Source organism: Tenrec ecaudatus, chromosome 6 (genome assembly GCF_050624435.1).
Source record: "Tenrec ecaudatus isolate mTenEca1 chromosome 6, mTenEca1.hap1, whole genome shotgun sequence".
Classification (NCBI taxonomy): Eukaryota; Metazoa; Chordata; class Mammalia; order Afrosoricida; family Tenrecidae; genus Tenrec; species Tenrec ecaudatus.
The window spans coordinates 115,410,098-115,434,548 of NC_134535.1; the positions used below are offsets into that span (position 1 = coordinate 115,410,098).

Sequence of the window (24,451 nt, forward strand, 5' to 3'; positions counted from 1 at the left end):
TTAAAAAAACCTAATTTAGCTTCAAAGTAATTAAACAAACAAATCAGATTTGGCTACTCTGGGCTACCATGAACGTTTAAATACTCTTGTCTTCTTCCCTGAGCTTCTGGTTCATCAAAATGAACAACATTTAGTGTACAACACATCCTTATGAAATTTTAGCACGAAGATGTGAAATTCAAAGCAAAGATCTTATTTACTTTTTCATTAGAGGGGTGGGGATAAAAACCACCAAGTTACAGCCATGATCAGAAGTTACCTTCAAGAAAAGCAGTCATGTCTAGTACAGACTTTAAAAATATTGATGAGAAAGTACCTTTAAATCGTAGCATTAAGAAGGAGACAACTATAAGAGATAATGGTTATTTCTCTTCATCCTATTCTGTGAAAAAGATACAGGTTGGAATTGGTTTGCTTCTGGTGGAGCTGTGTGAGAGATTCACTTTCTTTGAAGTCGTCTGCAATATGATCCCCTTTTGCACTGTCAAGCTCGGCTATCCCAATTACCAGGCAGCCATTTTGAATTTGTGCTTTATTGGAACTTCACTACTTGCCCCGGTGTTTGCAGGATGGCTTGCTGAGAGTTGTGTAGGAAGAAACAAACTCATCTACATTTGCTTATTTCTACACTTTCTAGGTGAGTGTATTTTGTGAATTGTTTTTTAACTTAGTTGCATCGATTTCTTTAAAATTTTCAGTTTTATTATTGCTACCATGCTTCTAGGATAAAATGTAGGAAATAAGGTAAGAATGCTGCTTCCATTTGCTCATCCTCTGCGTTACTGAAAGATACCATCTAATACAGGTGTGTTCTTGTGTTAGACGGTGCTTTGATACTTATATCACCGCACTTACTATATTTTGTAATAATTATCTCTTTGCATGTCTGTGTTTTTTAGAATGCCCGCTCTTTCTCATTACTACCTCCAGTTCAGACTCATGACAAATTCTATGCAAAGCATAAAATTAAATATTTCACAATAAGATGAAATGTGCTAAAAAAAGGTTTTTGAAGTTCATGGAGAATAAATGAGAAATAAGTCTTTGCCCAAAGGCGGTCTTTTAATTAGTCATATAGTAATTAAAGCTGCATATAAATGTATGATTTCTATATTATAAATTAGGCCTAAATACTAATATAATTAATGTATTCAGACATCATCTTGTGCCGCATTATATAGAGAAAATAAATATATCTATAAAAAATTGGGAGTGAAGTAATTCACAAAGATGCCAAGAGTTTTATATGATATGAAGAGCTAATTGATAAATAGTCTAAAATCTTAGCCTGAAACATTCAAGTTGTTCTTCTAGGCCACAAAATATAATAAGGATATGTTGAATACATAGAGAAAATTTTTTCTCTGATAAACAGGATGGGTAACCACAGGGAAAGCTTGAATAGAGAGAAACAATGAGATTTTGGGATACTGGGCTTGGTAGTGGAGAAATGTCAATCAGGAGAGATATAGGCAAAGTGTTTAAACTTGGTGACTAAGTAAGGGTCCAGAGGCAATGGCAGGGCAAAAATGAACTCTCCAAGATTGTGAGCTGAAGTGCTGTTTACCAGTGAGAAGTGCAAACGAAAACACACATTTGGTGCTGACCAAGGAAGGAATAAGCGCCAGAAACTCTGTATCATTTCAGCAGAATCATTGAGCCAAATGTAGAAACTTCTTCGTCACTTAAATCCGATGAAAAATAAATAAATCTCTGCATGGCAAATGTACAGTAAATATTCTACAGATATTTCTCATTGAAATATTTAAGGATCTAGATGTATACAGGGGAAAAGGCTGACGTATACTTTCTGATGCCAGGAGAAAATAATCAAGCGGAAATAGAGCTATGGCTGGTGGTGAGAGCTATGAAGAAAGTCTGGGTAAGAGGACAGGAGGGAGTAAACAGTGACAAGAATGCTATTCTCTGGAGTGAAGTCAGGGAATGTTTTTTGATAAAGTAATCTGAATAATTTACTTTCCTCATCAGGTGTCAGGCTGCTTCTCTACTGGCCCCATCAGTAACAGTTACTTCTTGTGAACCCTGTTAATTTCTATCAGTAGAACATCCTACATAAGTCATCAGACCATTACTGATGTTCCAGATTCTGATTTGGGCAAACAAAAAGACCTCTGTTAATTCCATGTCCATCCACGTACTTAATACAAGGTATTTCCTGTTTATTTGACTCAGCTGCCATCAAATTCTAACCCCGACCCATGACAAAAGCGTTCAGAAACTTTCCTTCTTTTCTGAGCTGCCACAACTTTAGCTCAAAGAAGCAACTTTATTTATTATTTTCTGGTCTGTCAGTCACCTGTGGACTGCAGTCTACACATATTTCTGCCAATAACACTGATTTCCTAAATTACAACCAAAATTTTTGTTTTACATTTTATCCCTATTCTCTAAAAGTTAAAATTCATACTTATTTAGTATACACGGTCCTTTAAAATAGATAACAAATTCTCCCCTCTCTATACACAATCCAAACAATGGTGAACACCTTAGCTGATTCCCGACCTTTCTAATCTTATACAAGTTAGTTTTTGTATCTGAAGCAGTTGCCGTCCTTCATCTTCCCAGGCCAAAGCCAAGACTTGGAAATGTGTTCTGTCAAGCCTCCTACAGCGTTTATTACTTTACTCAACTATGTTTTCGTCAGACATATATGATTTCCTTTATCCCACTATGATACACATAACTGTCCACCTGCACATCAGCCTTCTCTGGGGTACTCATTGGAGAACAGAACAATGGGCCTCCATCAAGTAGCAGGTACTATGACACATCATGGTCCTGGATACAGAGTCCGTAAATGCATGTATGCTGATTGTGAGTGCACAAAGAACACCATATCAAAAAGGAAATATTTTAGGAGTCCAGGTGGTGTGGTGAGTTATGAGTTGGGCTGCTAAACTCAAGGTCAGGAGTTCTAAACCACCAGCCACTCCATGGGAGATAGGCGAGACTTTCAGCTCCTGTAAAGAGTTACAGGATCGGTTCTACCCTGTCCTTTAAGGTCACCATGAGTCAGTATCAGCTTGATGACAGCGAGGATATTTTTTGTTGGTTTATCATGAAGTTATATTTTTAACAACATCAAATTTATATTTCTACTCTAACAGAAATAAGGTTTGAATTATTAATAAAATTACAACATTTTTCCTAAAAGAGGTAAAGCATGTGCCTTCCTATCTGTGGGCTCTCTTGTTACTCTCCTGGTGAAGTCTTTCAATTTGACCAGGTGTGTTACCTTCACTTGTCAATTTGTGCCTCCTCTGTGTTTGTGTCCTTCCCTAGTTCCTCTGGTGTATTCCCTGCACCAGAGTTCTTAGGTTTGTCCTAATTCCTTTGTTGATGGTCCTAATAGTTTGGAGTTTTACTTTGAGGTCTGTGATCCACCTTGACTTTATTCTTGTGCAGGGAGTGAGGTGAGGATATTGCTTCATTTTTCTGCAGGTGATCTTGCTTCATTTTTCTGCAGGTGGATATCCATTTTTTCCAGCACCATTTTTTAAAAGGGCCTCCAATTCCCATTTGATATTTTTGGAGCCCTTATTGAAGATCAGTTGTCTGTATGCTGATGTTTTTATTTCTACATTTTCTGAGGTGTTTTCCCCCCGTTGGTCTGAGTATCTGCCATTATACCAATACCATGCTGTTTTAATACTGTGTTAAAGTCAGGTAAAGCAAGCCCTCCTAATTTGTCCTTCTTTTTGAGGAGCTCTTTGCTAATCCTGAGCGTCTTGCTTCCCCATATGAAGTTCATAGTCAGTTTTTCCAATTCTTTGAAAAGAGATGTTGGTATTTGTATTAGGATAACGTTGAATTTATATAGTGCCTTGGGGAAGATTGACATCTTTACTATATTGAGTCTTCTGGTCCATGAACATGGTGTAATCTTCCATTTGTTGAGGTCATTCTTGGTTTCTTGTAATAGTGTTCTGTACTTCTCCATGTAAAAATCTTTTGGGTTTTTTTTTCCGATTTTGTATATCACTAGATATTCAGTTTGTGCTTGGCTATTGTGAAGGGTACTACCTTTTGATCCCCTCTTCTGTGGTTTTGTCCAATGTGTATAGCAGTCCGGTAGACTTCTGCCTATTGATTTTGTATCCTGCCACTCTGCCCTAATCCTCTATTGCTTCCAGCACTCCCCTTGTGGAGCTTTTGGGATTTACCATATATAAAATCATATCATCTGTGAATAATGATAGTTTCACCTCTCCCTTCCCCAGGCAAATATCTTTGATATCTTTTCTTTGCCTTATGTTGTTAGCTAGGACTTCCAGTATGATATAAAATAAGAGTGGGGACAAGGAGTATTCTTGTCTGGTCCCCCTTTTCAGTGGGATTGTGTTTGTGTTTTATCCATTGACTACCACGCTGGCTGTTGGTTTTTCATATAGCGCTTGTGTTATATTGAGGAATTTTCCTTCCATTCTTATCTTCTTGAATATCTTAAACAGGAATGGGTGTTGGATGTTGTCAAATGCTTTTTAAGTGTCTATCAATATTATCATGTGGTTCTTATTCTTTTTCTTGCCAATGTGGTGAATAATGTTGATAGACTTTCAGATATTAAACCATCCCTACATGCCTGGAATAAATCTTACTTGGTCATGATGAATTATTCGTTTTACATACCTTTGTATTCTATTGGTCATTATTTTGTTAAGGATTTTTGCATCTGTCTGTTGTTCTCAGTTCTTCTGGGATCTGTGCCCGCTTTAGGTATCAGTGTTTTAATAGCTTCATGGAAAGAATTTTGGAATTTTCCCTCCCATTCTGTGCTCTGGAAGAGTTTGTGTACGATTGGGGTCAGTTCATCCATGAATACTTGGTAAAATTCTCCTGTGAAGCTATACTAACCCAGGAGATTTTTTTACTTAGTAGTCCATTGATAACCTTATCTATTTCTTCTATTGTTATGGCTCTTTTGAGGTACTTGATGTCCATCTGGGATAATCTAGGGAGGGATTCTTTTTCCACGTTTCTGGTCCTGTCTTTCAAGTTGTTAAATTCCTTGGAGTACGGCCTTCATAATAGAATGTAATTAACCTCTTAATTTCATTATGGTCCATTGTAATTTCCCATTCCATTCCTCATCCTGGCTGTTGATGTTTGTTCCTTCCTACATTGGTTGGTTTGTTAATGGTTTATCCGTTTAATCCTTTAAAAAAAAAACAGCTTTAGATGCATTGACTTTTGTGCTTTTTTCCCTTGTTTTCACACTCTTATCTTTCCCTTGAATTTTATTATTTCTTTTCTCTTGCTATTGGTAGGATTATTGTGTTGACACTGCTCTAGATGCTGGAAGATTTTTTACAAAGTGTCAATCATAAGTCTCTTCCTTTTTCATCTGTACTTTTACCACTATCACGCTTACTCTGATAACTGCTTTTGCTGGGTCCCAAAGGTTTTGGTACATTGTATTCTTTCTCATTGATTTGTAAAAACTTCCTAATTTCATCTCTGTTCTGGACCAGTAGTCATTCACTTTGCAGTAGGGTGTTAGTTATTCATCCTCCAATAATTTTCCCTTGTTTTCTTAACTGTGCTTTTATTTCCAGCCTTATTGCACTGTGGGTCGAAAGGTAAGCTTGAGTGATCTCTATGTGTTTGAATTTACTCAGGCTTGCCTTGTGCCCCAGTATGTGGTCTATCTTCACGTATGTGCCATGTGCAATTGAAAAGAAAGTGAATTTTTTTGTATTTGGGTAAGGAACTCTAAAAATATCTATTAGGTCAAATTGCCTAATTGTAGAATTTAATTCTCTAGCATCGTTGTTAAACTTCTCTCCTTATGATATATCTTTCTCAGAGAGTGGTGTATTAAAGTCATCTACTATGATTATTGAGTCTATAATTTCTTCTTTTTTTTGGCGCATTTGATTGACAAATTTCGCAGGTCTCTCATTGAGCACACATATATTTATTATGCTCACTTCTTCTTAGTCTACGGTTCCCTTAAGTATTATATAGTGCCCCCTCTTTATCTCTTGTTATGGCTTGCACCTTGAGATCAGTTTTGTCCGAGATCAGGATTGCAATCCCTGCTTTCTATGAATTGCCATTTTTTGGTATATTTTTCACCAGCCTTTAATTCTCAGCCTATTTTTGTCTATGAGCTTGAGACATATCTCTTGTAGACAACAAATTGATAGGTTATGTTTTCTAAGCCAGACTATTAGTCTCTCTGTCCTCTAATGTGTGAGTTCAGTCCATTGATGTTCAAGGTTATTACATTCTTTTGTGGACTCTGTGATGCCATCTCATACCTTTGTGTTGGTGTTTACCTACCACCCTTCTTATCATTTCGGTTTGGGGTGGGGGGTGCAATTCATTCTTGCCATCTTTTCAATGTTGATTTTGTGTTGTCTTGGAGGCTGTTTTCAATGTGTTGACCTCTAGGTGGAGTTGCTGTATGTGATGGTCTCCTATTTGTGCTCAATGAATGTTCTTCTCACCAGAATGGGTGGGTGAGAACTTTTTGTAGAGCTGGGATTCTCTTAACCTTTTCTATGAAATTGTACGTGTCTGGGACGACTCATAATTCTCCATCTATCTTGATAGACAGTTTGGCAGGGTAGAGGATTAGGGGCTTGGCACTGTTCTCTTTCAATCATTTTAAGACGTTACTCCACCCTCTCCATTTGTTCATGGTGTCTGCTGATAGGTATGAGCATATTCTTATCTGAGAATATTTATAGGTGACTACCTTTTTATCCCTGCTTGCTCTTATGATTTTCTTCTTTTCCTCACAGTTATATAGTAACTATTATGTTCCTTGACGACTTCTTCCTGGTATTCAGTCTCTGCTCATGTCATCTCTGCTACCTGAATGGTTGCCTGGTTCTCATTCATTAAGCTGGGGAAGTTTTCTTCCAGGAATTCCCTCACTAATTTTGTAGTTGACTTCTTGGTTGTGTCTTGTTCTGGAAATCCAACTATTCAGATGTTGTTCCTCTTTGTGACTTTAGACATTGTTCTTAGGTTTTCCTCAGCTTCTTTGATAACTTGTTTGACTGTCTTTCCCATTTGTTGACGTCTGCCTGGTTGTCCTTGAGGTCACAGTTTTGGTTTTCCACTTCTTCTAATCTGCTAGTGATGTCTGTTAATTCATTTTTTGCCTTTATTATCTCATCCCTATTGCTTGCATTTCCCTTTGGTGCTTGTCCCTTAACTCTTGTATTTCCCTTTGGTATGTGTCCTTTATCTCCTCTATCACTTCATCCTTTTTCTTTATTGCATCCCTCATATCCTGTATGACTTCAAGCAGCATTCTGAAGATTTCTTTCTACAGTAGATTAACATCTGATTCTTATATGCACGTCATTAGGTTCAGGACTTCTTCCAGTATTTTTTTTTGGGGGGTTCTCCTTTTTTTCTCACTGAGGTTGTTGGATCTGGTTTCTGTCTATGTGACATTTTAGAAGAGCTTGGCGTCTTTTCCAGGGAGTTGAAGAACACTTGGCTCTTTCTTTGGGAGGCTCATAGGAATGCTTCTAAGAACTGCTTGCAGCTAACTCTGCTATGGGATTGGCCTTCTGATTTACCCCACTGTGTTTTCACTCTCCCTCACCAACCAGAATTCTGTTATTTGGAGGGCAAGTTGGATGGCCCTCTCAGGGGATGCTGGTTGAGTGGTTGCAGGCCAGTGAGGATGGCACTATGCTGGATGACTAATGGCAAGCTGTGGTGGTGTGGCCCAGGGTGGCTTGTAGAGCCTTGGAGGGCATGTGGGGCTGCCCACTTCTATGGGAATACAGCAGAGGGCAGGTGAGGGTGCCTGTAGCAGCATGGAACACTGGTGAGGGCTGGTGGACCTGCCTTAGGTCACGTGAAGCACTGAAAAGGGTGGGATGAAGTTTCCTTAGCAACGTGTAGGGCCTCAGAGGGCAGATTGGGGTTTCCCAAGCTGGGCAGAACAAAAGTAAGGGCAGTTGAGAGTTCCCTCAGCCACTTATAGGGCCTTGGTGAGCAAATTATAGTTTCCCCAGTCATCAAGAGAGCAGCAGGTATTCCACCAGCCACATATATTGCCACAGAAGGGAGGCAGATGCTCCCCAAGCCACTAGGAAGGCAGCAGGAGCTCCCCCAGTCATGTGGGGCACCATGGAAGGTCGGCAGAAATTCCCGAGCTGAATGGAGTACCAGGCAGGGTGGGCAGAAGTTCCCCAAGCTGCTTAGAGGGCTTTTGATGGTAGGTGGTAGTTCCTTGAGCTGCTTGGAGGGAAGCGGGTGTTCTGCTAGTCACATTGGGGTTGGCAGAAGTCTGGCGGAGCTCCGCCAGCTGCTCAGAGGTCTGCAGAAGATCCCCCAGGTTCTAGGAGGGTGTCAGGAGTTCCTGCAGGTGTGTGTAGGGCAGAAGGTGGGTGGGAGTTCCTCCAGCCACTCATAAGACAACGGTAGTTCCCCCAGAAGCGTGTATGCCCACTGACGGTGGGCAGGAGTTCCCCCAGCCACAAAGAGGGCAACAGGAGTTCCCCTGTGTGCTAGGAGGGCTGTGGGAGTTCCTTCAGGTGTGTGTAGAGCCGCTGGAGATCATCAGGAGTTACCCAAGCTGCTAAAATGTGGCTTGAGTTCTCCCAGCTGGGTAGAGGGTGGGCATGGTTGCCCTAGGCAGAGGGGAGTGCCCTGGAGGCCAGCAGTGGCATATGAAAGGAAAGAAAGGGTAGAGGAAAGAGGGGGGGAGGGAGAAAAAATTGAGCCAACCATGACAGAGGCAGGAAAAAGATGACAGGAAAAAAAATAAAGAAATAGATGAGCTCCCTCTGCCTGACTATGGGGCTGGAGGGGCATAATCCCTGCCCCAAGGAGGTGGCAGCTGTGTTGAAGTAAAGCCCTTAGGCCAGTCAAAGTAGCCTGGTGCCAGCTGGTTTCCTCAATGGTAAGCCAAAATCTCACAGCTTTTCAAAACCTATTGTATGTGAGTACTTATCTTTATGATGCTCCTCCTGTGACCTGGAAGAGTGGAGTGTCCCTCTCAGTGGCTCTTCTGCACTGATTTCCGCAGAGTACCTCCGGAGTGTGTTACACAGTCACTATCTTGTCAGAACTCTTCAAAAGTGTCACCTTTCTCTTTTGTGAGCATCTTGTTGCTATTGCTTATAAGGCTTCAATGAGCATGACTATGCAATCTCCTATTTGTGTTGTTGTATTCTCTAGGGTAAATACCAAGCAGAAAGATAGCGGGGTTATCTGGAACTTCTAGTTCCCATTTTAAGCAAGTGCCAGACTATTTTCCATAGTGGTTGCATTATTTTACAGTCTATTCTCCATCTTATCAGTCTTCTAGTTTTGTGGCTGGCATTTCTTTGCAATGTTTCTCTTTCTTTGCTGCTGTTGTCTCTTGTCATCTGTGGTGTCACAGCTCTGTCTCCTTGATCCAATAGATTCAGTGCCTGGATCTCTGGTCTAAAAGACATGTTTCATTCCTGGTAGTGAGTTCCCTTTTGCCTATTTCTGAGGTGAGTTGATTTAACCTAGTGGTATGTCAAAACTGATTGAACCCCTTGTTGGGCCCTATATACCTTATTTCCATAGCCTCACTCCAAACTGTGCAGTATATCTTATTTACATTAATGGAATACTATCCAACCCCTTTGGTGGACCACAGACACCTCCAATTGGTGTAGTCCTATCTAGTCATTTTACTTTGTCTTCTTGAGCTGCCCTTTGAACGACTCTGTTTAGTTCTTTGACATCATCCTTTCTTCCATTTGCTTTAGTTACTCTACAATTAACGCAAGTTTCAGTCTCTTCTGACATCCACTTTGATCTTTTTTCCTTTTATGTTTTTCTAATGACATTTTTCTTTCTTGATGTTCTTGATGTTCTCCCATCATGCCGTCTGTAATTAGCATTCAACACATCAATCTGTTCTTGAAATGTTCTCCAAGTGGGATAGACTCAAGGTTATATTTTGGTTCTCATGGACTTGTGTTAATTATCTTCAGCTTTAACTTGAACTTATATATGAGCAATTTATGGTTTGTTCCACATTGGGCCCCAGACTTGGTTTTAGCTGCTGATATTGAGCTTCTTCAGCATCTCTTCCCAAAGATGTAGTCATTTGATTTCTGTGTATTCCATCTGTTGAGTCTGCATGTATAGTCAACATTAGTTTTGTTGAAAAAAAGGCATTTGTAATAAAGAAGTCATTGGTCTTGCAAAATTCTATCATGCTATCTTCAGCTTCATTTCTATTACCAAGTTCATATTTTCCCATACCTGCCCCTTCCTCTATGTTTTCAACTTTTACATTCTAATATCAATAACAGTAAATGTATCTTGAGTGCATGTTTGATCAATTGCAAACTGAACAAATTAGTAGGATTCTTCCATTTTCTTTATCATTACTTTTAGTGGTTGATATATAAATTTTAATAATAGTTTATTGACTGGATTTTCTTGTATGTTCATATACTATCCTATTAAAAACAGTATTGTACTTGAAGATATATCTTGAAATATCCTTTTAGACCAGTGGTTCTCAACCTGTGGGTCACAAACCCTTTGGGGGTCGAGCACCCTTTCACAGGAGTCACCTGATTCATAACAGTAGCAAAATTAAAGTTATGAAGTAGCAATGAAAATAATTTTATGGTTGTGGGTTAACCACAAGATGTATTAAAGGGTGGCAGCATTAGGAAGGTTGAGAACCACTATTTTAGACTATGAATGTGATACTGTTTATCTTGAATCTATCATTCTTGTCATAGTAAAACATGATTTTCTGATTCAAAGTGGCCAGCACCAGTCCATTTCAGTTCACTGACACCTAGAATACCTATCTTCAAGCATTCTATTTCATTTTGATATTTTCCTAGATTCATATTCTGTACATTGAAATTTCCAGTTATTAATTGATGTTTGCTGCTCTTTCACCTCATTTAGAGGCATGCTACATGAGGTCTCAAAGGTTTTTCTCCAACCACATCATTATGGCCAACTCTGTTTTGAAAGGCAACCTTTTCTCGGTTTGAGTGTCTTTGGCCTCAGTGGGCTCATCTTCTGTCACTATCCCTGACAATATTCAGCTGCCATCCACATGGTTTTCAGTGATTAATGCCTCTGAAGTGGGCAGTGAATCCTTCCTTGTAGTTTGTTCTTCCTTCTGAAAGCTCTCCAAAAACCGGTTCCCTTTGGGTGACCCAACTGGTATTTCAAACACCAGTGCCATAGCTTCCGGCCAAACACAAGCTACCATAGTACAAAAACCTGACAAACAAGTTAGTCCTAGAGGTAAGAAACCAAAAGTTACAGCACACTCAGCATATCTTAACCTAAGAGAAATGAAGAAAAAATGCGAACGCCGATTATTGAAAAATTATTGAACTATGGACAAAACATTAAAAGATGCCGGAACCATGCAAAGAAGATGGGGAAAAATACCCAGATTCACTATACTGAAAAGAACTAGTTGAGGCAAACACTGCAGGAAGTAGCATATCAGTAAGAACCAATTGTAGTAAAGGAAGAAGTTCAGCTGTACTCAAAGTATTAGGCCAAAACAAGACTCCAGGAATTGATGGAATACCAATTGAAATGTTTCAACAAGTTGATGACACACTCACTCATATATGCCAGGAAATTTGAAAGGCAGCTACATGGCCAACTGACTGGAAGAAAGGTGACCCAACAGAATGTGCAAATTATATAAAAATACCATTGATACCACATGCAAGTAAAATTTTGCTAAGGATCATCCAACAATAGTTGCAGCAGTACATTGACAGGAGTTTCTAAAGGTTCAGATCCCTGAATTAAGTGACCAGTGGCAACCCACTCCACAAGTCAGCCTCCTGCACCAAAGCAACCTCCTTTACTTGATCCCTGGGCTGGGAAGTCCATCATTTGTTCCCTGCTCAGGCTCCTGACTCTGCTGCTGCTCTTTGGATATTAAAGCTGGTTTAGGATCCAAGAGATTCATTATGCAGGGATCTCGGGTCCTCGGGTCCAAAAGATGTGCACCATTCCTAGCTCGTACTGGTAATTATAAAAACAAACAAACAAACAAAAACCTTTCTCCTACTTCTCAGGGAGCTCAACTTATATACAACAGGATGCATTCAAGAGAATCCTGTTTACAATTACTTCCAGGGGGATACTCTCAGCATTTTTCTCCAGCTTTTTATCAGACCCATACAGTGAAAGGTTGTTTGTTGCGAATTAGAGGCTTTGGCTAGAAGAGCCATTTTAAATAATTCACCGTCCCTGTACAGGGTATATCATTGCTGATGTCAGGTGGATCTTGGCTGAAAGCAGAGAATATCCAAAAGATATCTACTATTTTTTTTTACTGACTATGTAAATGTGGTGCTGGCACTACCAGGTGCACAGTTGTAGAAAGATGAGTCTATATAACTCTAGAAAGATTTGCAGCTTTGGGAAACCTCTATTCAGCCACTATGAGTCAGAATTAACTCTGTGGCAATAGAGTTTTGGTGTCTATTCATTTGGTGAGTGCCACAAAGACTATAGCTTGAAAAGCCACATCAAATAACTCAGCAGACTGTAAGATGCCAAGAAAGAGAAAGAAAGGTCATGTTCTCCTCCAACTAGAATAATATTCCTCTTAAAACTGAGATTTAACAGGCTTTTGAGATGTCTGAGACCACCAAGTTTTCTATCACTCTACTGATTAAAAACAAATGACCCCGTGAACGGTGGTTTTCTCTAGTGGTGAGATTACTGACATCTTAATTTTCTACTTAATGCATTACTGGATTGTTTTAATTGTGTTAAAATAGACATGATTGCTTTTTTTCTGAGAGAAAAGATAATTCAAGCTTGAGGGTAAAAAAAGCTAGGATTCTAAATTAGTTGAACATTTATTGAAGTCATACTTAGCAAAAGCAAGCTATCACCCAATTTCAGCAATTAACATAAATATTTTGATAAAACAGTAACACAATGATGCTACTTTTAGAATTGAATGGTAATTCAATTACTCTATGCCATATTTATTCCCCTTTTCCTCTGCCTACAGGTACTGTTTTGTTATCTGTGGTCGCTTTTCCCTCAGAAGATTTCTATATGGGCTCTTACCATGTGATTAACTACATAACAAAAAAGGAGCAGAAGAGACTGTTTCATATAGCCCTGTTGATCATCTGTGTTGGCATAGGTGGAATAAGATTTATCATGTGTCCACTGGGTGCTTACAGCCTTCAGGAGTATGGATCAAGGAAGCAAATGTCATTTTTTAACTGGTAGGTAACACCTCATAGGAGAAAAAACAGGTTTCTGACATTCTTTTCCTTTGGAGATTGCTCATCGTTTGCTTTCTAGTCCCATTTTGCTCGGAGCGGTCCCAAGTGTCGTTATTGGGCTGTGTGAGTGGCAATATGGCAATGCTTTTGACAATGATCCAGTCAGTTACTGTGGGAGCATATGAGGCAGGTACAGACCAATACAGCCAACTAGCCCCTTTCTGAGACACGCTGACACTGTTAACCTCTCAGTAAAGCGGCGTGTAGTGACCTGTCCAGTTGGATAGTGTGTAGTTCAGGAACGTAATCAGTTTCTACTTAAGGAAGCCACCTGAACTTGAGCCAGTCATGTGTTCTCTGTAAAATTTAGTGCATGCATCTGTAAGAAATGATACTAAAACCACCTCTTAAGCTTTACTAGAGATAATAGTATAATCAGTAGATGGAAATTAGTAGATGGTAGTGATTATTAATTATGTCTGTATTGTAATAGACCAATTTGGCAGAGATCGTACATTTGTAGGCTAATTCCTAGAGAAGATGAGAAGTATGAAAGAAATATTTTATAATTTGCTAAAGCATCAATCAGTAGCTCTGTGTCTTATCTCCCTTCCCCCCAGCACCTCTAGGAGTTTGTATTCATAGAAACCAACCGGCGTTTTCTTCATGTGCTCTTATACAGTCTGGATGTTTTGTAAGAAAATAGTTGTTATTACTAAATGTAAATTCAAGGAAAATGCATGGACAGTCATTTTTGAAAGGAAAGCATTTAAGCATTTAGCATAGAATTTATTGGTTTTTGTTATTCATCAGTGAACATTAAATAGATCTCAGACACATTACATCTTTTGTTGCTTCTTTTCTGTAAAATGCACTGCCCTCATTTTGCCAAAATACTCGGAGTCTTTTCAATCCATGTTAACAATAGATCAAATAATGCATAGACATTGTGATCAGACAATATAAATAAAGATCATATTAAATCATTAAATTAAAACTTAGAATAAATACAAAAATAAATCGGAACTATATGTAGCTATCAGTTGTCAAGGATGTTGTGTTGCTTGGATCTACAATCAATGCTCATGGAAGCAGCAGTCAAGAGATCAAAAGATGCATTACATTGAATAAATCCACTGCATGAGAGCTCTTTCGAGTATTGAAAAGCAAAGATGTGCCTGTCCCAAGCCAGGACATTTTCAGTTGCCTCGTATGCATATGAAAGTTTGACACTGAATAAGGAAAACTGAAGAAGAATGAATGTATTTGAATTGTGGTGCTGGAGAAGAACATTAAAGTACCATGGTCTGCTAAAAGGACAAACGGATCTGCTCTAGAAGAAGGACAGCCAAAGTGCTCCTTATAGGCAAGGATGACAAGACATACTTTAGACAGGTGGCCACCAGAGATCAGTCCCTGAAGCAGGACATGGTGTTTGGCAAAGCAGAGGGGCAGAGATTCTCAAGGAGATGGATTGGCACAGTGGCTGCAACAATGGGATCAGGCATAGGAACAATTGTAAGGATGCCATGGGACCGGGCAGTGTTTCGTACTGTTGTGCATAAATAAGGTCACTGTGGGTGAGATCCAACTCAATGGCACCTAATAAGAAGACACGTGGCTCTCCAGGGCAGCTTCTTCATTCTTCCTTCCGTCCCACTCCTCCCTTCCTTCCTTCCCACTCCTCCCTTCCTTCCTTCCCACTCCTCCCTTCCTTCACACTCCTCCCTTCCTTCCTTCCCACTCCTCCCTTCCTTCCTTCCCACTCCTCCCTTCCTTCCCACTCCTCCCTTCCTTCCTTCCCACTCCTCCCTTCCTTCCTTCCTGTTTTCCTTTCTTTCTGTCTCCCTGTCCCCCTCCTTCCTTTCATTTTTCTTTCTTTTTTATCTCTCTCCCTCCAACCCTTCTCCCCTGCCTTTTTCCCAATTACATTAATATTATCAGGCAATCTGGCCTATTTTGGATTAAATCCAAATGTCAGAGAATAATGCAGTTTTATCAAAGGTAGAAGGGACTATTTAGTGTCTTATAGTAGTTCTGCCTCCTTGACCTGCCCAAAGGAGAACGAAAACTCCTTCATTTTTTATTCTATTCTGAGGTTTTAATCCTTAATTAGCAACATCATTTTGATTAAATAAGACTCTGGAGGATTAAGACTGGAGAGCAATCAGTTGTTCTGAAAGATCGCTCTGGAGAATTTATTGTACTGTGGTCTTAGTCATTCAGAGTTGTGTTTAATCAAAGTGACATTTCACAGTGTTGATTACAAAGGAGACATTATATGAATGAAATATTTCCTTTGGGACATACAACGAGCTCCCAATGGATCCGTGCTTCAGAACTTTGGAAAGGAGAATGGGAAATAGGTGAAAATGAATTTCTGCAGCATTGAAGAGCCAAGTCAAATTTCAGATGAGCACATTTTGATTTGTGGGTTTATTGTTTCTCAATTTCACTAAAATCTCTGGAAAAAGAATCAGGCGCCGTCTTAAAAAGCTAAAGTTTAAATACCTAGGGAAGTAGACGGAGAATCAGGATGCTTGCCCTTCTTTCAACATGACAGAGACTATTCGGAGTAGCAAACTTCTGGAGAGCTGAGTCTGAGGGGGTGTGCTGTTTTGTTTATTTCAATGAAAAGACTAAATTACAGAAATGCTTTTTTGAACAGCCTCATGTTGAGTTTCGAAGACTTGTTGCTGCTGATATTCCTGTACAAGGGAGGGGCTGGTGATAAGACGGACAGAGCACCTGCTGGCCACCAGACAGCTGCAGAATCCTGGCTCTGCCACTTAGTGTCAACAGATCTTCAGCACGTTCCCAACCTCTCAGAGCCTCAGGTTCCTCAACACAAACTGGGAGAACCTTGGAGAAGTGTTATAAAACACATACGCCGAGTCTACGATTACATAATAAGTTCAACTCTAGATCATCATGATGACTATTATTAACCTATGGTAAATAAAGCATCCGGACAAACCATTGCTCAAATGCCAGCAAGTTGTTGCTGTTCCTAGGAGCTATTGAGTTGGTTCCAACCCATAGCAACCCGATGAGCAACAGGAGGGAAGACTGCCTGGTCTTATGCTATCCTCACTGTCTTCCTAAGTTTGAGCCCATTGCTGCTGCCACTGTTCCGATCCATATCTTCGAGGGCCTTCCTGCACGTTGCTGCCACTCTACCAAGCAAGATGTCTTTCTCCAGGGCCTGGGCTTTGCTGACAACATTCTAGAAAGAGAACCCATTTAAAGGAAAATGCCACCTTTAAAATCAGCAGTGCAGTCACTCATTCAATTTCTCCATGTTAAATGTGTTCCAAATTATAAGCTTGGCAAATATAATGAATTTCAACAGTACCTTTAAAAACAGAGCACACCTTTTGGATCTCTAAGAGCTTAAAGATGCGTCGTGTCCTATTTTCCGCACAGATGTCAGATGTTCATAGTTCACAAGACCTTTAATGAGATATGTCATTGCACCTACCACCTAAAGCTTCCCCACGATCATGTTAAGTAGTAGAGACTGAAGTCTTACTTACTGAAAGTACTGCTTCTGCGTGGAGCTGCCAAACGTCGGTGAGAAAACCACTCCAGCCAACATTACCATCTGGTTCTGGATCTTCCTCAACTACACATTTCATTGAAAACATAAAACTAAACTCCCTGAAATCAAGAGGCAGGATAGTCTGCCAGCATCCTGTGCCATTATCCAGATTGGAACCTGGCTTTTTCAGCACTTTCCAAAATCTGAGGTGTACAATTAAGAGTTACCACATTGGAGATTGGTGAAGTAAATACACCTGTGCAGATCTTTTCCTGGAAGCAAAGAGAGGGTAGATAATTAAGTCTGTTTATTACCATAATTGCAAGCTCTACCAAAACTAACTTCAAATCTTATGTCGGTGTTTCTGATCATTTGCATTTCATCTGCATGTTGTAGTATATTGCTAACGGTTACTAGAGTAAATTAGACACGATTGAAGACCCAGATAGAGTATCAGTAAAGTTCTTGTAAAAGTTCTGGACATTGATTTATTCCATCCCAGACATTTTGATTATCTGGTATTCATATTGATTCTTTATGAGATATGTCTTATAATGAAATGCTTCTAATAGCAATAACTACTGAAATTCAACATTCTTTTTTTTCTTAAGGAAACATTACAGGTAAAACTTTATTATCCCGCAATATTTTTCTCAAGCCATTTTAACATTCATCTGAGAATTATTTGAGAGTATTGATTCTTTATCTATAGGAGCAAAATAACTAGCTGAGTACTCCATTTAAAAAAAGAGATGATTGGCCCCACCATGAGAAGCTACTTTACAGTGGTTTGCGAATGGCCCAGACACACAGATGTTTTCTGTATTAAGCAGTCTGAATAACTGGACTGGACCATTGGTGGTGCAAATGCTAATTACTTAGCTGCCAATTATGGGTTGGCAGTTCTAACCTGCCTAATGGTTCTACAAAAGAACACTTTGGCAATTTGCTGCTGTACAATTTAGAGTACATAGGAAACGATGATGCTTTGTCACATGGGTTTGTTCTGAATTGAAATAAATTTGAAGGCCCCTAACAACAACAATAACAAATAGTTGGGAGTTCTTGAGTGGCATTAATGGTTAATCCCTTGGCTACTAACCAAAAGATTGGAGCTTTAAGCCACCTAGAATCACTTTAGAAGAAATGTCTCATGATCTACTTCTAAAAGATGAGCCATTGAAAACACTTTGGATTCCGGTTCTACTGTGATCACTACGGAGTTGCTGTGGGGTGGAATCAAGTGGGCATCACCTGCTAACAAATTTAAAGTTGAGAGTACTTCTTTCGAGTAGTGTTGCCTGGTTTTAAGAATCACTGAAGGATTTTGTTAAAAACTTTTTCTAGGGCCCCTTCCTGGATCAGATAGCTGCAAGTATGTATTTTTAACCCAGTATTTCAGGTACTCTCAAAATTGAAGCAAATTTTGAAAATAATTCCACAGAAGGAAGGGGTCATAGGCACAATCTAGAGTTATCAATGAAAAAAAAGAATTGAAACATGGGTTAAGCTTGCCTACTTGTGCCCACCAGGATCCTGTAGAAAGTTTTGGTGTTTCATAATAAATTCACTTGTATCACATCTTAAATTCTAAGCATTTAATTTGCTAAATGCTATAGATTACAGTGAGAGCTGCAACTAAATTTTCTATCTTGACACAAATTCAGCTTCCATTTGAGATCTTCCTGATCATAAGAGCAATGTAAAAAGCTGTTCCCCTAAGCTGGACGCCATGATTGCGGATTTTGTATTTTTTTGAACCAGCCCAAGGAGAGCCAGTCTTGCCCTTAGGAGACTTGTCTACCTGTGCTTATAATGGATTGGAGGTGCTAACGTCACATAGGCAGAAGTCATAGCCCTGACTGTGAAGCAGACAGGTGGTCTGAGTACCCCAGAATCAATCTTGTAAACTTTCCTAATTTGCAGTTGCTTACCTAGCCCACTCATGGTCCTTCTTCCGGTCTTCTATGGTCCTGCTTTGATGATAATGAATGGATCGCCTCCCTATTAAGATTGTCTATCGTTTCCTGCGCCCTGAGTCCTTTGGTACATCACTTTGATCTCCCATTGATGGCCTCTTAGAACAGTCCTCAGAGAAAGCCCACTCAACTTCCACTGCCATCAGGCTGATTTTGACTGATAGCACCTACAGAGCAGAGGAGAGCTTTGCCTGCAGGTTTCCAGGGTTGTAATGCTTTCCAGGAATAGATAGTCTCATGTGGTGGTTTTGAACTAATGACCTTGCAGTTAGCAGTCCAGTGCCTATCCCATTATGCCAGGAGGGGAAAAAAAAGACCCATTTCAAATAGATTTGGTAGGCACGCCTTTATTAAGTTTTAAGCAGGGCAAAGACAAGATAAAGACAAAACATTCACACGAGGGAGACCATCAGCATGAGGCCACAATGCTGTTCAAAGATTCACAACCACACAGCTACTTAAATAGACCAGGACCACAAAGGAAATGGTCACAAAATCACGATTGGTGGCAGAGGACTTAATCACAGTGACAGGCAGCATCACAGGATTGGGAAAGGGTCCGTGATTGGGATACATAGACTGTTACATGGAAGTTTACAAGATCACTCCTGAGCCTTCCTACCACCGTGGTACAGATAGGACTCTTGATCATACTGTCCTTGGATCCAATTTTCATAAGAGCACACTGAGGCCAGTGGAGTAGTAGTAATCCTCTTTCAAACACAGTAATCCTCTTTCAAACACCTGAAGACCAATTTTCTTACATTGCCAGTCAATGGACAGAGGAAGTCCAGGTGGGGCTTGTGGAAATTCAGATTTAGGGCTCCAACTATGAACAGTAGCTTACTGCAAACCTGCTCTTCAGAAGTTAAGTTCTAATACAGGACACACCACTTAGAAGCAGCACTATTTAAGAAATTTTACATCATCTTTGTAAAGCAAAAAAAGAAAACACAGATTTTCCTTTATTTTGCAACAGTAAAGCTACAATTTATAAGGTATTTTAGCCAACAAACTCACAGTATTTCACGAAATTATCCAATTAATATCTATTATACCCTCTGAGTTGCATACAGAGCAGGAACCTACCAATACCTTTGAAAAAAATGTCACTGGTCCTTCCAGAATGTTCTTTGCATTGCCTCTAGCCAAGCTGAATGACGCTCCTCTCTCACCGACATAATAACAGGTGCCCCCTTCTTTACCTGTGCCAAAATTGTAAGCCTTCAGGAAATAAATTCAAAATTACTTTCCAAACATATACAACTGTGGGAACTAACACAAAGTGAAAAGAGGGAGAAAAATAAATTATTATATTTGTTATGGCTCTTGCTACCTCACCCAGCTGGGTCTCTTTGAAGCTTAGTAAGCCCACAAGTCACTACTTATTATCATTACAAAACTCTAAGACATGTGGAGGTTATAGATCTTCACTACAGGAAATAAGAGAATGAAATATGTAAACAACTGTTAAAACTAAGGTGTCCACAATAAAAAGAGGATCAGAGAGAGAAAGAGGTTGAAATCAGATAAAAGAACAAAACCAAGAGAGCAAGGGAACGAGAAAGCATGTAAGGCATTCCTCCAAATTTATTAAGAATAAAACGTTGACTTTAATCTTGCTGTCATTTTACAAACCATCTTCCCTTTATTAACTCCGCTGGAAAAATTTTTTTACAAATGAAATGGAAGGACTCTAAAATTTCAATTTCCTCCTTCTTTCTCTTAATTCCTAGCTGCAATTACATTCTGTGCAGTAGTTCAATTGGTCAATGTTCCTGCCAAACAAGGAACAGTGCATCACCTTCATCTACCATGAAAGCAGCCCTTGGATGGGTCTCCTAAGCAGGTGTTTTTATTTATCCCATGGAAGAGTCACAGCCCTCCTGGTGAATTATTTCAGTATTTTACAGTGTAGAATAGGATAGTCTCTGTCTTCTTTCCACTGTCCTCGAATCCTGTAAAGAGCAAAAAATGTACCTCCTCTCGTTGGCACCTTCCCAGGTTATAAGAGACTATTTGAAACCAGGCATCCTAAAACCCCTTAAAAGTATCAGAAGCATGTCAAAAGTGGCCAGTCTAAGACATGGGGAAATATCTGACTTATTTAAAAATGATTACTGAATAAATTGAGATGAATTTTTAAAATTCATAATTTCAAAAAGAGCCCTGATGTTTGTAGCAGCAAGGTTTTTGGGGGTGGTGTTATAATTTGTGTCTAACACTGTGGAGTCACAAAGACAAAAAAAATTACCACTTGTATGCACTCCCAGCTATTTGCAGTTTCCAGTCTGTATTTAAAGGTAGCCTAAAGAAACATATTTTTCCTGCTACTTTCAATTTTCCGTAATCACTGGTATTTGTTTTGCTTGAGTGCTTTGCTCTCTGACTTTCTGGGTGAGAAGTGCTTTCTATATTCAATTGGCTAGTGAGCTCTGAGATGAAAGGAGACTTAATGGTGAGTTTGAAGACCGTGGGTTCTTATTTCTAGCTCTCTTTTTAACCGTTGATACATTCACAATTTCACCCTTAATTTTCTATGGCTTGTCCTGTACATGGTTCAACAAAGACGCATATAAAACATGCCTATATTGGGTAATTGTTTCAGAAAATTGCATAGTCAAGTAGATTGGGTGTCATGTGTTAAAATACAAAATGGTTTCTGTGAAATCCCCTCATATATAGACATTCAGTAATATAATTCTTTGGTATCTAACTACCTTTTACAAGATTTAAGTCTTGGAATAATTGTCACTTTCCTTGGCCCTCTTTAAAACAATTCAGTTTTACATCCCTATGCAGGATGCAAGATAATCCTCTTGGATTTTTTCAACAATACTTAACATTTTAAGATAAACAAATTAAAACATTTTCTTAAAGACTGAATTGTTGTTTCTGAAAATTTGAATTGTAGTGTTCCTGAAGATGAAAAGAACTATACCTTTGCTTTCAGCTCGAGCTTCCTCAGCTTCTATAGCCACAACTCAAGTGTGCAGCTTGCGTCAGCACAAAAGGATGACCTGAGGCTGAGCCTATGGAGACTAATCAGTTGTTCTAGAAAGTTCCAGCATTGTTCTGTGCTTACTTTGTGGTAAATGAATCTCCATTAGTGAATTACAGTACATCAGTTTTCATGGCATGGCTAAAACTTCCTATTAACTAGGTCAATTATTGAGTGTTTCTTGTTTGTTTGTTTGTTTTATTGATTTTTGATAAGAGATACTATATAATTCATCACTTTATGATTTATTATTCATGTACTGTGAACCAATGGAAGTAAATAAATAGAGTATTGCTGTTGGGGAACTCTAAGTTTATAAAAGAGAACACAAATCCAACAAAAGTGAAATAATTGGAGAATGAGTATTTCTTATTCTAGAAGTTCAGAAAACAGAACAGGAGAATATTCAAGAAGGTAGAACTTCCCCACAGAGCTTCCAAGCCTGTGATCTATACAAAAGCAGACTGCACCGCCTTCTCTTGCAGAGCGCCTACGGGGTTCTAGCCTCTGGTCTCAGGTTATTAGCTCTGCGCTGTAATTACTGTGCCACTGCAGTGCCTCGTTAGTCATGAAGGAAATGCAAATTCAAACCACAGCAAGAAGTGAGCAGTTATCAACAGTGTCTACTTACATATACGAAGCAGGCCACTCCCACTAGACAGGGACCTGAGGAGGGTTGTGCTCCACCCTAATCTCCCCACAACTGCATGGCAGCAAATCCCACGGTGGAGTTGTTCACATCGTGATAGATCACATCATGGAGAAAGTCTGATTTACCAAATGCCTGAGAATACTGACCCAAAGCCTAATTATCACAGTAAGTAACTAAATAAATGAAAGCCTATATTACATAAAGACTTGTTAAGGAAATTTCATGATGGCCCTATTTCTATTTAAGAGTAATAAGCCAGGAAGATATAAATGCCTCACCAATTGTGATACATTCATATAATGGAATACTACTCGGCAATATCAGTGAATGAGTACTGGTATACACAACACAGGTGACTCTAAAAAACTATGCTAAGTAAAAGAAGCCAGAATAAAAAATAGTAAATAAATATTTCAAAATCTACGGTTCTCTGGTGGTGTAGTGGTTACATGGTGGACTGCATTCTGCATGGTTGGCAGTTCAACCCCCCAGCAGCTCTTCAGGAAAAAGACTGGGCTTTCGACTCCTGTAAACAGTAATCAGTTCCAGTCTCAGAAGCCCACAGAGGCTCACTATGGGTCAGCACTGACTCAATGGCAGTGAGAATTGAGTTGTGAGTGCCAAACAGAATGAAGATAAGTAATATCCTGAAGTTGTCAAGGGGAAGGGAGAGAACAAGAGGGGGCAGGACAGAAGGATTGCAAAAAAACCCAAAAACTTTTAGAAGTGAGAACTCTGTAATCTTGAACATGGCAATGTGGTTATGGGTGGCTATATATTCAAAACACATCAAAGTGTGCACTTTAAGCACATATCGTTTATTGTATATCAATTATATCTCAATAAAGCTCTTTAAATGGTAAAAGCAAAGCAATTGTAATCATGCCAGGATGGTGTTGGCTTAAAGAAAGATCAACGGAATAGAAATTAGAGTCAGAAAACAGACCCACATTTATACGATGAATTGATATTCAACAAAGATAAGCATATCACTCCCTGAGGGAAAGTATAAATACTGCTAGAATAACTAGAAACCTATATGGAAAAAATTTTGATATCCTGTAGAAAAAAAATCTAAGTACATCATAAACTTTACCTATAATGAAAACATAACTGCTAGGAAAAAAAATAAGAGAGAATATTCAACACTTATGGTTAAAGTGATTTTTATATAACAAAATATGTTTATCATCTATGGTTTAAAATTAGTCTATAGGCTACAATGGAAACTCTGGACTTGTAGTAGTTACCCAACGGGCTGCAATCCATAAGGTCAGCAGTTTGAAACCACCAGCTGCTCTGTGGGAGAAAGAAGGGATTGCAGTCTTGCAAATCCACAGAACAGTTCTATCCTGTTTCTCTGAGTTGGTATTGACCCAATGAAATGTGTATGGATTTTGTTTTTCCTGAGTCATAATGGAAATGTGGATTTCAGTCAACCTTAAAACTTCTAATGTACCACTGAGAAGACAGGGAAACACCAAGCGATATAGAAGGGGGAAGAGAAAGGGAAGGAAAACAGCAAAAGGGAAGGACAGAGGAATGGAAGGTATGGAAAATGTGTCACAGATTGACCCCTAAGGAGTCATGGTTCTGTACAGTCCTGTAACCTGTGATGTGAGCAGAACTACGACCAATTTATAAACAATAGAAGCTAGCAAGGAAATATCATGTCATTGTTTTTGTTACATTATATAGCAAAAGTGAAAGGATTTTCAGATATAATTAAGAGCTATAATTAGTTGATTTTTAGTTCATTAAAGGGGATATTATCCTGGTGAGCCTGGCTTAATTATCCAAGCCCTTTAAAGTTGGTGAAATGAATGCTCTAAAACTTAAATCTATTGACATTTAAATAATTGAAACTTTAGCCCAAAGCTAATCAACCTATACATTTAGAGTGGGCGAGTTTTATTCTATTTATTTTTATCCCAATGATTGTTTTGAGTTTAATGTTAAAATGATTCCTCATCAGTGAAATCTTCCATTTCTCCTCCTAATTATGACTGTGACAATGAGTTATCTACCCCAGTTGTTTGACTCTCAATTTTGGAC

General features: G+C 39.2%; 1 protein-coding gene across 1 annotated transcript in view; it reads left to right on the forward strand.

Moving 5' to 3' along the window:
• Window positions 1-276: 276 nt before the first annotated feature.
• Window positions 277-24,451, forward strand: part of SLC15A5 (solute carrier family 15 member 5) — an 88,153-nt gene continuing 63,978 nt past the window's right edge. Inside the window, exons 1-2 of the mRNA XM_075553076.1 lie at window positions 277-637; window positions 13,001-13,223. Coding sequence (XP_075409191.1) covers window positions 277-637; window positions 13,001-13,223 — 584 coding nt within the window. The remainder of the gene's footprint in view (window positions 638-13,000; window positions 13,224-24,451) is intronic.